Source organism: Puntigrus tetrazona, unplaced genomic scaffold (assembly GCF_018831695.1).
Source record: "Puntigrus tetrazona isolate hp1 unplaced genomic scaffold, ASM1883169v1 S000000494, whole genome shotgun sequence".
Classification (NCBI taxonomy): domain Eukaryota; kingdom Metazoa; phylum Chordata; class Actinopteri; order Cypriniformes; family Cyprinidae; genus Puntigrus; species Puntigrus tetrazona.
Genome location: NW_025048134.1, coordinates 1 through 15,000, shown reverse-complemented (window position 1 = coordinate 15,000; position 15,000 = coordinate 1). Strand labels below are relative to the sequence as shown.

Sequence of the window (15,000 nt, the reverse complement as noted above, 5' to 3'; positions counted from 1 at the left end):
ATTTTAAAGCTTTCCAAAGCAGATTAATGCTATTTCACTTCATCCACAGAAGCACGTCAGGCTCACGAAATGTTCTATTAACTTTTAGCATGTAATGCTGCTTCATCGACCACAAATCATCTTAGATATCAATATGCTGTTATGTCTGATGAAAAATGTAGGCGAGGAAAAGGGCACCACACACACACACACACGCTTCTCAGCCTCGCTCTCAGGAGCCTGCAGCACGCCGCGTTACAGCTCAGGTTTAAAAATATCTCAGCAGCCTCATTCAAATTCAGCTCCAACTAAATGTCCACATGCTTCTTCTCTCTGGAGCTTTTATTAATGGCTCAGGCTGTTATGTTGCGAGGTGTTCCTATGATATAATTGACATTTTTCAAGGAAAGAAATCATCATATTTTTAATTATTTCTTTTTTGTTTGTTTTTGTAACTTTCTCTGAGCAAATCCCTAAATCCATCCTTAATCCATCCAAGCAGTATTTGCAACATTATGTCATGATGTATGAAGCATTTAGTGGTAATTTAAATGGAAGAATGTTAAGTATTATGGTACAAATAGCAGGCGTTACTGTCAATTTTCATCTAAATTGGGTGCAATTAATGATGGAAATAAATCAGTGTTGAAATGATTAAATCATCCGGTGCATTCTGCCCCAGCACAGACCTGCACACTATATCATTGCTTTGAACATGATGCAGGATGACGACTCACTATGTGATGCAGCCTACTGGAATACAGTTGTATGTTTTCACAATTTCATAGTTTAAAAAACAACTAATTTATATTATGATTTAGATAATATTGTCAGTCTGTTTTTGCTCAATTTCGCCAATGAAAATGGTCCCTATCAAAGCCACAGCAGAATGATTTCAGAGCAAAACGGTGGTTATTAAATTATTAAGGACTACCTGGGCTGAAATTTCAGCTGAGCACTGAAGCTGGATTTGGCCTGAATAAATCCTGTTTTAGGCAAGATGGACATATGGTTCCTCATCTCTTTACACACCTTGAATGTCAATCTCAGAGCTGTGCTGGCCCTTAAAAGAAAAAAGAAAAGAAAAAAATCAGCAAATATTCACATTCTCAATGAATCAGAAAAACAGACTGAAACATAACAACAAAACAGATCACATTTAGTGAAGCAGCTTTAGAGCAATTGATTAGTGGCTTAAATGCTCAAGCCATCAGCCATTAAAGAAATATTGATGTTGCTCTATAATAATGGTCTGTCATATTCTGGATTGATCACAAATGTATTGCACTTATTATTATTGTACTCTTACCAATGAGTAATAGAACAGATGGCGTCATACTGTAGGGACAGAGATACAGAGTGCAACAAAAGGAAATAAACCTGCTATGACTGACTACGTTTACATGGAGATCAGTAGTCCAATTATTTATTACTTCCTATAAATAAGGACTTAATATGGGTTTGTAATTATTTGTCATGCTGTAAATGGAAACAGATGAAAAAGTTGTTGAAGGCATGCTCTTTTAATCGCAGTCAACATCGTAGATTCTTAATCAGTCTTAGTCTTGTTAAAATCTGAATATTGTTGTCCATGTCAATGACATGCAAATTACTAAACCAAAATTAAATACACCTGTGACTTCCAATGAGTGGTTAGACGATGACCTCTGTATACAGCCTTAGTTACAGAGAACTGATAGGGAGTTTACTTATTACTAATTACACATAAAAAAACCACCTAATTGTGAAAAGATATATTAAGGGATTACATTCCAAATAGAAGACTGATTGTGGAGAAAATGTTTAAGCCAATTGATTTTTATCAATTGAGAAATTTAAGCCACCCTTTTATACAAATTTAAAATAATGAAAATATCATGAGTTTTATTTAAAGACATTTAAGGCCGAAAAAAGCCTGTTTGTTCTCTATTCAGGTTTTTTCACCTGCAGGCCATAATTTAAGTCTCTTCAGTCTCTCAGGCGGTGACAGATCTTCCGTGATTTTCAGGCGATTCCCAGTCAGAAAATCAGTGTTTGTTGATTATCCTGTGGCCTTTATAGTGTGGGATGTGCCACATCAACAACATCAGGAATTTATCCTTTAATTGTGTCAGAAGACCTGACATATTGATAAGCTCCTGGCAGACATTCAAGCTCAGTAGAATTTCAAGCACGTCTTTTTTGTGTGTGAGTCACTGAAATCAACTCTTTAACCTCGTGAAACAGTGGTTCCCATCATTCCAGAGATTTGTTCCGTGTTCTTACGGATCACATCTTTCATATCTTTGATCATTCGCGAGTATTCGCCAATCAACTTTTTCTATTCATCTAATCTGTTCTTCAACAATTGAGAGAGCTCGAAAAGTTGTGAAGAGATACTTGTAGAATCTAGTACTTCTAAGTTCTTCTAAGTTTAAGAGTTTCTGGAAGCGGCAGAATTATCTCTTACATCATCATAATCTCAGAATCATGCAAACTATCTTTTCAGTACAGTAACTGCAGAAGCATTGTCAAGACGCTCCATTGCTTGTTGACATTAGCAGGAGTACTCAGAGTGGATTTTCTTGTACTTTTTCTCTTTTTCTCTCATTGTTGTTGTTTACAAAGTCATTATTACAGACAATATTTTATGATATCTTATTCATTTCACTGAAACTATAACAAACAGCTTGGGATTTATGTATTTTCAATACAATAATTCAATTCATTTTCGAGACTGGACAACCTGACATGAAGCAAACAGGAACTTAGAAAGCACAAAATAGATGACATAATTAACTGAACACACATGAATACAAAAGAGTCCAACTACATGACAATCATCTAGAACTAAACACTGAAAAAACCTGAAAGAACCATTATATTCATATCTAAAAGGCAGCTCATGTTTAAAATCCAAGTCTACTTGTGGTAATAATTCCAGACATATGTGTAGTTTATTCCTGCATTATGACATGCATAAAGAAATATGTTTTAGGTCAGTTCATCACTTGTATTGGCAGTGTGTAAATCGAGTATGCACAAACTCCATATTTCCAGATTGCTTATCCTGTGTGAACCAACAATTGATTAATAGTAGACTACTCAATCAAATTGACTTTTCTGCTCTGACTCCCTCATTGAAATATGAAATGTTTCAGACAATTTTTGTGGAAAAGGTGGAAAAAATTAAAGCTAGGCTTACTATATTGTAGAATGGGCATCATAGAATGGGCATCATTGGGAGATGCCTGTGCATAACTACATAACTCTGCTAAGATTATGTAAACAGCTGGATCTAAGAAAGTGGTTATAATTTACGGGATTAAGACAAAAAAAAAACACTTTTCTGGATTTTGTGATTTTTCTCATCATAGAGTATTTGTGTACACACACTACAGTTTTTTTTACGTTTACGTAAATCATTGTTTAAACTCGCGGTCAGCAGTTAGGCACCTAAAATAAATGGCTTGTCGCTGATTCACCTCTTTCTGGCTGTTTAGAATTCCATCAGCAATCCAGTTTATAGAGATCAGTGGCTAATGTGGATTAAAAATATGTGATGTGTTGATAAAAATATAAATTGTGCAATTTACCTGCTTTGAACTTCGATGCTGTCCTGATATAGCCGATCAAACATGCAGATTTTTAGGTCAATATTTGGCTTGGTCATCCATACAGGTGCATTCTCTGCCACCCCACAAACTGAAACCACTATCTTCAAACAGAAATGTCAGGTTAATCTACTGAGCTGTTAAAGCAAATATAAAACTATATTTAATGTGAAATCTATACCGATTCACAACTAGGTTGAGAAAACGTGATTTGGAAATCCAGTTTTGCCTCCCCTGGAATCATTGGTGTGAAGATGATGGGTAGTTTGACACTCATAAATGGGCCGACATCACCAACATAAGCCTGCAGAAAGATGAACAATCTGTCACTTTCCATTTAAATCTCTCACCAAAATGAGATTACCTATGAATAAATTGCTATTGATTGTTTTTCATTGCAAAATTTCTATTAATGCTGTCTTCTAGTAAAAATTGTTATGATGCTCCCTTAGTGGGAAGCTCTTTGCTCTTGGATTACTCATTTGTAATTCGCTTTGTGTATTCAAACTACTTGTTACATTGCACTTAATAATGGTTATTCTTGGTTTAAACCATGATTTTAAACCCAATTAAAAGGTACATTTCATGCTTAGAATTGAGCAATTCTTTTTACCCGTGGTTATGAAACCTTGTTACAGAGCAGGGTTAACAATGTTTTAGGGGCTTAGCAACAGAAAAAAAAGAGACTGGAAAGGTAAAAATTAAACAAAGTCCATTCAGGAAAAATTCTATATATAACATGAAGATGTAGAATGCAAGAGCCATTATGTAAACATATTGCATCCAATCAAGACACTAACGCACAAATATGCAACTAAGAATGTTAAAGGAACGCAAATAACTCGTAACTTTGAGTTTTACCGTTTTTGAATCCATTCAGCCAATTTCTGGGTCTGGTGATATCACTTTTAGCATAGCTTAGCATAGATCATTGAATGTGATTAGTCCAGAAGCATCTTGTTTAAACATGGCCAAAGCGTAGTCAAAAGAGTTGCCATTGTAAGTGACAATGCAATGATATCACGCAGCGCCTGACGAAAAGAGTCCCCAGATTGCAAGACACGCTCCCTGTACAAGCAAAGAGGGTCTGGCTGTTTCTGTTATGTCAGAATAAGAGTACAGTTCCTAGTCATATCAGCTTAGAAAACTACAACTTTTCATTTTCTGTTGGGCTTAGTACACAATGTTACTATAGAAGAGTAAAATTTTAATTCTCTGGGGAGTTGTGGAGAATGAGCCTGTTTTCATAAAAAGTGGAGTGTTCATAAATGTTCAGCTTGAAATGTGAATTAATTGTTAAACCCTGAAGTAATATAACCCATGTACAAGGATTGTTTACTCGTTTTACATTATTTTTCTTAATTTTGTGTAAATGGTCAATGTGTTCATACCTCTCCAACACTAAACTCAGTTGACTCGAAGCTGCTAGTCTCCACTAATCCTGGATCAGCCATCAGAACCTCATCAGGGCTACGACTGCCAACACCTATCATTACATGTAAGGAGAATTACAAAATGGATATATTAAGGTATGCATAAAAATATACAATTATGTAAAGGGTTAAGGTTAGGCCTTGTGTTACCTGGTTTAAGGTCAGTGTGATCGATTTCTCCTGTGTTCTCTGTGCCTGATGGGGTTTCTGCTGTGTTCTCTACATTTACACTGGACATCTCAGCACTGTCAGTTTTACCATAAACCTGGGCAGAGAGATTGACTATATAAATTAAGTTTAAACAAAGAGCAGGTCATGCAGCGTATTCCTGACATGGCTGCACCAATGATACTGTGTTAATGAAACCACACCTTTCTTTGTGACCACAGTGGTCCATACATAAGGCACTACAAGAGGAATTATTTTATAGATGTATCAGTATTGTTTACCAGTTTGTTTGTGAAGGACTGCTGAAAGGGGCCGTTGGTGATTGGGGTCAGCATGTAACGAGTGCCTAAGGCTCCTCTGTTTGTTAAGGTGATTACTCGTGAAACTTTCTGTCCAACCACATGAGCACCAAAATTCACAAGACACTCATCAACAACCACCTGGGAAAAAAATGAAGATATATTGTTATCAAAAAAATAAGAGCTTTTATCTTGTGTTAAATCTGTGATTGATAATGTAATCTCCTTACCTCATTTTTTCTTGGAGCACTTAATGGAAACAGAAAAAGGGCCAGTAGCTGACTGAAAATGAATCATTCCACCCAAATCCACATCAAGCTAAAACAAATATTGAATATTTATTACTAAGAATTCTACAGTTGGTTTCCTTATATTTACAAGGTAATTGTAAAATACTAGGTGATGCAAATATAAGAGGTGGAAAAACATTACCAAAGGTATAAATATAACCTCTAGTTCACAAGTCATGCCTGCAGACATAGGCCCTGGTGGCTCAAAACTGAAAAAAAGTCACAAATGTATTGAATTAGAAAACAAAAGCAAACATATTTATAGTGAAATTTATTATTGAGGTTTCACTTTATTTTGATAACAACCTTTAACACATTCTGATGACTATAAATAATGTTGCACCTACATATCTACTGATTCTCATTAGAGTGTTTGTAGAGTATTAGCAGAGTGGTGTAGTCAAGGCCATATACAGGTATGCTCACTTTTTGCCAAGGGCTGTTTGAGTATTACAAATTCTAAGGATCAATATTTGTATATACCCTCGGTATTGTTTTGCTATTTCACGAGTCCATAATTTACTGTAATGTTTAGCCTTTCAGGCTCAACTCCAGATAGGAGAAGAAGGGTGGGCCAAGTGATATTCTGCATGGGCCAGTAGGTCCTACATGCCGAGTAGGCCTCTCCTCGAGAGACCGGTCTCTTCCCCCCGTGCATGCATGCTGGTGTCTTCGTGGGTCCAGGAAGGGTGCATGAAGGGACTTGCCACGCCACCAGGGAAGCAAGCAGTCAGACTCCGTAGTCCCTACGAAGACTGCACACGAGTACCAGGATGCCGGGCTGTTTATCCCTTTGACTGCCGACCGGAAGAAGCGAAGGAGAAGCCGCCGCCCCTCGCGCCCGGAGCAGAGAGGGGAGCGCGTGCAACCGCTGGACTCCGCCCCTTATCTGGACCCTTCCCCTTGGAACACTACCCGACCTACACTCTCCCTGCAGCACGATGGGGACACCAGTTGGACACTTTTTCCCCTGGACACTATTTTGTACATTTTGTTAATAAAAGCCTCTCCGAGGCCTGGCGCCACACCCACTGTGTCTGTCGTTGGCTCCTCACGCCACACTGATGCAGAATGCGGGCAAGGTGGAGCTTAGACAGCACAGTTGGGCAACACCTGATGATGTCATCCCCTCTCACTCGTAAATGCTGGGATAACCCACGCCGGGACGGAGGAACGACGGAGACTCGCTCCCAGCCACCAGAAAGGGTAGGTGATGTTTGCTTTTACTGTCATTTACCCAGTGGCTGGTTGAGCTTGTCGACGAATTCCCGGTTTCTCTGTCCCGGTGCGAGAGGGGAGTTGCCCGGAGAGGAATCCCTGCCCCGCCAGCTTGACGGGGTTGATGCTTGGGGAGGGGAATGTGACGAGTCGGCTGCCCCTCCCCTTGATTGTCACCATCACCCCGTCCTTTATTCCGCCCTTCATCAGGCCTTCATCAGGCTCCCGACGGGAGTGGGCATGTCTGAGAGGAGGCGTGGCATTGGACAGATCTGGTGGCGTGTGACGAGGCACACCTGAATTGGATCGAACCTCGTCACGCCGCGGTTAAATGCTGAGCGCGCCTCTCCTCGAGAGACCGGTCTCTTCCCCCCGTGCATGCACGCTGGTGTCCAGAAAGGGTGCGTGAAGGGACTCGCCACGCCTCGAGAGAAGCGAGCTTTCGGACAATTTAAAATTCAGTAGTTTAAAATTAGCCCAATTCAGTGGCAAAAAAATGTAAACGAGTCTTTGCTGCAGTCCAATCATGAGTGGAGAATAAGGAGCAGTGGTGTAGTGATCCAGTCTTGGACCTGCAAGTTCAGAATGTTCAGAAATGCATCTTTGGGTGCATCAACCCGGGATTGGATTGCAGCGATCAACCTGAAGTCATCGCACTTTCATGTGTCGATTCTTCTGTGCCACAGGACATTTCTGCTTTTTGCATTCAAAGGTCAGGCCTTTCAGTGCAATTTCCTATCTGTTGGGCTGTCCTTGTCCACGTACGTTATGGAGGAGGCCCTTGTTCCACTGAGAAATGTGCATTCTCAACAGAGCAAACTCTGTTCAACTCAGATGATCTCTTATCTCGGCACGGAGTTGTATTCGGTCAAACAGACAGCACGCCTCATGCAGGAATGTGCTTAGTTGTTATTTAACTGCATGAATATGTTCAAGAGAAAGACGTCAGTCCCAATGAAATATTTTCAGAGCTGTAGCTGCATTCACGGAGTTGGGTCTGCTCAATATGAGGCCAATTCCACTTGGTCCAGACTTGTGTCTAGAGTTGCTAGCAGTATAACTTGTCCTGGGCCATCTCAAGGGACTTGTTCGAGGCAAGCACTTGCTGTAATTTGGGAAGGATGGAACTTCCATAACATTCCTGTTCTAAAAAGGTTCTCAGTGTTACCCTGAGTCTTGCTGAGTGGGTAGTGCTTTGACATAGCAAGCTGGCCTTTTGTGGTATTCCTGCCTACACCAAAAGAGAGGGTGCAGGAGACTCCCACAAGACACTGAAAGGGCAGCATCCATGGTGCTTTGGTAGGAATTAAAAAAAGACAATTTATAAAATATATTGAACATTTCTTGAGGAAAAACTGCATGAAAGAGTGTGTAGACACAAACCTACTGATTCTTTACAGAGTGTCTCATCTCATTTACATTGTTTGCCTAGTGGCAGCTGCCCTTTGGTTGTGGCCTACATAGCATAAAAAAGCCGCAGTGACTTGCATGGATTGGAGTTGAAAAGGCTGAGTGACAGGTATACTGTTTTTGAAAATTCTGACATCCTTGGGCTGCTGGAGGTGGGATATAGATTAATTTTATTATAGATGAACAAATAGATAGAACAAATGCCTTTTACATAAGTTTTGCACTTGTTAACACTATCAGGTAGGTTTAGGGTTTGTCAGGAACGAGCAAGAATTAAGTTGCAGGTTTAAACTTCGAATGTAATTTTTGTCTCTAAACAAAAACCTGACTGGGGAGAGGGCCAAAATGAGACTGATCATATTTCTAAATGTAAGATATTAATGCGATGTGCTAAAACAGCTGCCCACCTCACTGAAACATGATCTTTAAGATTCTCTGACACTCCCAACAGCTTGCAGTAATTAGTCAGCGTATGTGACATTTGTGAGAGTGACTTTCTTCTTGTAGATCTTCCCAACATCGCAATCCTGTTAATAAACAGTTAAAATAAAGTATTAAAGTTTTATATTTGACATGATATAAAGATGATGGCTACATCTAAAAATTTAGACTGCATTTACAACACTTAAATCTAATTCCCAGTGGAATTCCAAGCTATCACAAGTTGAGGTTGATGACCAACTTTTCTTAATGCCAAATTATGAAGATATTACGTTGCCATGAAAATGCAAATTCTTTAATTGAGGTGATCTGCATTAAAATCAAATGGTCACTCTACAAGAATTATATAAATAATTTTAAATACAGCTGTTCAAAACCATGAGTCAACCATGTCACAGAAAACTTTCATCTAAGTAATCATTAAGTTTGTTTGGGATTTCAGACAAATGTCATGCCTTAAGTCTTGCAAGCATGACCAAAAAATAGGATAAGTCAAAAAAAAATTAAATAGAACACAGCTATTATAATGGAAAAAGGCTACATTCAGTACCTTAAATAGAATAACCTTTGGTTTGCTGATGAATGGTGGTCCTTTTGATTCTCTACTCTTTACAGGCTTTTTTGACAATTTTGAAACCAAACTTTTATTCATGTCCATCTTTATGGTGGGATAAAATGTTTCAAGTTGAATATTTTCATCTGGTGTTGCCTAGAGGGACAAATATAAAAAAAGGTAATTGATATTTATTTTATCACAGTCAAATTAAAGCATCATTGATGGGTGGGTAAAATGAGAGATTGCTATGTATAGCCTGTCAGCCTGTATTACTACTACCAATCATTATTTCCATACTGCCCTTGCGCCCTCCTGTGGCAGTCACATTTACAAATTCAAATTATTATCAGGAAACAAAATTTGTAATCAGACATTTTAGAAACGGTGATTCTTTTGATAGAACTGTCACTTGCCTAAATGTTGCATCATCATTAAAAAAAACATCTTTTTAAGCCATTTGTGCATTTACAGTCACATTCAAAACGTGCACATAAAGCTGCCTTGCAAATATCATATGGAGTTATTTTTCTTAGATTCTTGAGCTTAAGCGGACAAATACACAGAAAATCACATCAAAATGGCCATCCTAGCGAGTATCCTAGAACAGTCAGTTCTGTCTTAAGTAAATGTAATGTAATGTTTTATTAATAGTTAAGTTTTCCACTGCAGGGCCATGGTAACACAAATGTTTACATATGATATACAGGTGTAAATAACACTACGTTATAGGCGTTATGGGTCCTGCCAAAATAAGATGCTGGTCCAGCTTTTGTGGCACAAATTAAACCATTGCAAAATTAGGAATGTAGTCTGCAGAACATCAGAGTTGCAAAGACAGTGTAAATTTGAAACATAGGTAGTTTGAATCCATTAGTATGATAGAAGACCTTTATTTATAACAGAACCAAAGCTTACTGGATTTCCAGAAGCACTTTAATATCTAAGAAGTGATGTTGATTTCTGGATGTAACAAATCAGTGTAAGTGTATTTAATTTAAACGATTACCATATACATTACTTTGAGTTTGTGTTCCCAAAGGCCAGAGAACTCAGGCTGGGCCAGGCTCATCTGTGCTTCATCTTCATCCTTTATTTCTCCATGCTCCCTCCACTTCTCCAGTTCTGCAGAATCTAAAGAGGAACTAATATCACTGTAAATCAACACTGTGGGACCAGACAGAAGATGCTCTGGAACTTGACATTACATGCCTTTCCTGAATTAAACACAACAAGAGGGAAAAAATGTCATCAAACCAGTATGTTCAACACTCAATCTAGCAGCAGTTGAAAATTACAAAAGTGTTGTGTTCAATCAGCTCTTCTTTTCCAGAACAGACCTTTTGTTTGTGTTCTGTTCTGGCTTGTGCTTTCAGGAGTGATATTGTTGCCTTGGAATATAAGGTTCTATCTGCTTTCTGAGTGGTTTTGAGATATTGAGCTTCAAGGTTTTTGCATTTTGTATAGCAAAAGTGATACAGGGAACAAATCCCTTTCCTACATGAAAATGACAGAGACCCTAAATGTATTCTAAATGTACAATAACAAAATGCTATAAAATTTTTAAATACTGTATATAAATTTTGGAGTAGGTCAAATGCAGATAGAACCTTCTAATTCTGACAAGTCATCTTGCAAAACATTAATTGAAGCAACAATTTTCAAGAAATACAAATACAAAATAGTACTTATAATTGGTTTCAAATTACATTCGAATTAGTATTGTAACAATGTGTCAATGTATAAGAAAGGTACATGTAATGTGAAAAGGACACATCAAGTATCACGTTGCTATGCTAACACATGTTGAGCTCTCACACTACTTAAATTAAGGAAAATAATTTACAACTTTGGAAGGTAATTAGTAAAAAATGTTTTGCTTTATTAATATTTTTTTATTCAAATTAATGCCAGTTGTTTACTATGATGTAAAACAATTGTGGGTAATCTAGCAGCCACTTTTAGAATTCTGTGAAAGGACAGACCAATTTGAAGGTTGCATTAGGAGTGTCCTACATTCTTTCTAAAATGAAGATACTGGAGGTCGCAACCTTCTAAATGAGGCTATTATGTGTTTCTGATGCATATTCATGCATTTATGACCTTAAAGTTGTTCTCCATCACTCTATCAAAAGTTATAATTTGGTCAAAACACTTCTAAAGTTCTCACCAGGTAAATTAAATTATTAAAAACATGGTCTACAAGTTTGGTTCCTTTCCTCCAACACCACTGAATTTAATTTAATGCTCTCAATTCCTGCAACTTTCTATCTGTTATTCTAATGATATACAATTATGGTGAGTGTCACACTAAAGCAATCAATGGTACCTCTCTCCTTGAATGTGCTGGAGGTAGTAGGTTCTCTGTGAAGTTTCACACCAGGAGATTTTCTACTCTTTTCCTTCATGTTCTGTTCCAAAAGCAATTTAGCCACAATCTCCATTTTCTCCACTCTCTGTGTCTCCTCAAATTCCCCTTCAACATAAAAAAGGAGGCCAGATATATGAGAGAGATTACTGATTAAGGCTTAATGTTGTCAAATTTAGGACATTTTAAGAATTTAAAATTCTCACGCCAATTTTCTTTGTTGAAGCACTCCTGCAGTCTTTGTCTGTGAATGACTTCAAGTGCTGTTTAACTTTGGCCTCCAAATAACTCTGTCAAGTTTTGTTCTTTTGCTCTCTGCTTCTGTTCATAGGCTTTCTGTCGTTGTTTTCTTTAGCATACATAGTTTCCTAAGTATATGGAGAGAAGACCAATAAATGGCTTATAATGACCAACCAATAAATCAACCTACAGTTCTTTTGTGTTACATGTCCAGTGCCAGACCACATATCATTGACACATTTGCCCTGTGTGAGATATATAATTAGTAACTATCAATATGCTTTTGTCTCTCATCTGTACATATTTACAATTACCTGAGTCAGGTCGCTCTCCATCAACATTTTCCACTACAGTGATATTTATAACTCAAATTCTTTAATCCAAAAAGGGGCCACAAATACACTGCAGCCAAATTCATCTGTTAAAACCTACAGTGGCTATTCAACTGATATCCGCTCAGAACCAAAATCAATAACTAGCTGTTCTGAGTCTTGGTATGAGTCTTGACAAATTTTTTTTTTTACCGGCAAAAATGGCAAATAAGAACCAGTCTATAAATGCACAGACTAGATTGATCAAATTAGACTACAATACATGGTATTTCTATATAAAAAAAGTTGAAATGCTGGTTGAACATGAATCATTTCAGTTATTCATATACTTATACATAAATATACATATATTCCATAGGTAGTACATATTCTTTATAGTTCTTTTTGCAGTAACTGCTCTGTAACTCAATGCGACATGGGAAGCAGGGAAGCACCTGTTATCCACAAGGTTGAAAAGAACCAGTCTCTAGTGAGAGAGACAGAGACTGCAGCTTTCAGCATTATACTATCAGACAGCCACGTTGTCGCTTGATGTTAATTATGAGCCAAAAAAGTGCATACGTGACTAGAAAGTCGGGATATGTTTCTGTACAAAGAGTCTAAATAACAAGGATGAAAACAGACAGATATAAAATAGAGGATAATGCTCTAAGTTTTGACAGTAACTCAAATGAATACATTCTAATATTTTGAGATACTGGATTTTTGGCTGGCAATGAGATTTGAAATGAGCTTTATAGCAATCGTTATTTGTGTAAAGATCCGGTACAGCACCTGTATGAATTCTGGAGCGGTTTTTTCAGTGGTTCTTTTTGGTGGTAAAGGTGCTATATAGCACCACTGCCATATGAAGAAGCCATTAGTCCAGCCATTAAGGATCATCTTGTGCTGTATGTGACCACATTGAGCTCACATTGGATAGACAGTTAATCAAAGAGGAGCAGCAGTGGAATTCCTCCTGTGTTTATATTTTGTGTTTTGAATCCTAAAGCAGCGGTTTTCAACTCCACTTACCTGCCCTAATGCATTTTACATCAAGAACTCTCCACAATTAATTATGCTCCTGACTGATAGTGTCTACACGGAAACAGCTTTACACTTGTCACGATCTGCCAGGTTCTGCCACCACCCAATCATTAGAGCGATCTTCCTCACCCAGAGTTCTAACCAGTCACACCCTGCACCTCATCAACCAATCACCACAAGCACTATGCAAAACACACACCACAGTTCATTCAGTGTTCGGGACAAAGTGGACTCTCTCCCCTTGCTCCTACGAAGTAACTGACAAAAAGACTTACCGCTTACTTACCTCTTGTGTTCTCTCCCGGTTCTCGTTGTCTCCAGTGTCTCTGTCAGCATCTGTGGTTTGTGTCCTAGGATCTCACTTTGTCTTCCTATAGAAATTGGGATTCCTGGAAAAAATAAGAACTGTGCATAGTATCAAGCTGCAGATTCCAGTCACTGACTTTTCTAAAGACTATGTACTCACCTCATTTCCTCTGTCATTAGTGCAAATAAACCTTGTTATCATTTTACCTACTTCCTGTGTGAGAAAGTCCAGAAAGTTAAATATGAAAACAAAAAATGTTAATATGCTTTGACAGTAAAAGAGTGAAAGACACTTCTGTACTTTTATCCAAAGCGAATTTACAATTGAGAGTACATCAAGCTTATCTCATTTATTGAGAGACAAACAGACAGAGTAAGTGCAGGCAGTGTTCAAATTAGTACAAGCCAGAAAAGGAAGGAATAAAACAAGGGGAAGGAGAAATGAGAATGATTTTTTTTTTTTTAAGATGAGGTCAAGTATTGCTGAAAGATGGGGGTGAGGTTTCAGCTGTTTCTTAAAGATTGACAGAGATCCAGCATTCTCGGATATGTATCGGGAAGATCGTCTCCACCAGCCAGGAACAGAGAACGAGAAAGTTCTGAGAGTGATTTTGAGCCTCTTTGAGATGGTACTAACGAGGCGTCATGGGCTACAGCAGATCTCAGACTTCTAGAGGTGTGTAGATCTGTGACAGTGAGTGGAAGTAGACCGGTGCCGAGTCTGTGGCTTGTTCTATATGCAAGCATCAGTGCCTTGGGCTTGATGCGAGCTGCAATCGGATAACCAATGTAAGGAGATAAAGAGAAGTGTAACGTAGGTTCTCTTTGGGCTCATTATTGAATACCAACCCGTGCTGCTGCATTCTGAACTATCGGTAGAGGTTTGATTGTGTTCGGCGGGAAGTCCAGCCAGAAGAAGTATTGCAGTAGTCCAGGCCTAGAAATGGCAAGGGGGCCTGGACAAGTATGGCTGTGCAGCTTGCTCTGTTAGAAAGCGCCTGATCTTTCTGATGTTGTGTGAGTGCAAACCTGCAGGATCGAGCAGTTCCTTTGCAATGTGATCTTTTGCCCAGTGTGATCTTTGCTGAAGTGTGCGAGACCAGGTACACTTAAGGAACAAGCCTGCCTGTCTCGGCACACTTCAGTCTTGGCTGCCCCACAGGTTACTTGTGATGCCATGGCCACTGCTACTAGCGGCTGGTCTTTAATGCTCCAGAATAGAGAACTGGACTGGCCTGTGGCCTTTAACCTCCACATTTAACCTGAATAAAAGTCTCAACTGCGAAAGGGCCTGCGCTTCAACATGCCTATGTTATTGGTAAAAATTTACTCTTGAAACTGACC

General features: G+C 38.5%; 1 protein-coding gene across 1 annotated transcript in view; it reads right to left on the bottom strand.

Moving 5' to 3' along the window:
• The window catches only part of LOC122334166 (cilia- and flagella-associated protein 74-like), a gene marked incomplete at its 5' end in the record, with an annotated part of 78,322 nt that extends 66,462 nt beyond the window's left edge, over positions 1-11,860 (bottom strand). The window contains 13 exon segments of the mRNA XM_043232018.1: positions 914-1,042; positions 3,555-3,676; positions 3,754-3,876; positions 4,964-5,058; positions 5,156-5,270; positions 5,455-5,617; positions 5,705-5,790; positions 5,905-5,971; positions 8,798-8,856; positions 8,858-8,917; positions 9,382-9,540; positions 10,394-10,551; positions 11,714-11,860. Of these exon segments, the coding sequence (XP_043087953.1) occupies positions 914-1,042; positions 3,555-3,676; positions 3,754-3,876; positions 4,964-5,058; positions 5,156-5,270; positions 5,455-5,617; positions 5,705-5,790; positions 5,905-5,971; positions 8,798-8,856; positions 8,858-8,917; positions 9,382-9,540; positions 10,394-10,551; positions 11,714-11,860 (1,483 nt within the window).
• Positions 11,861-15,000: the final 3,140 nt, after the last annotated feature.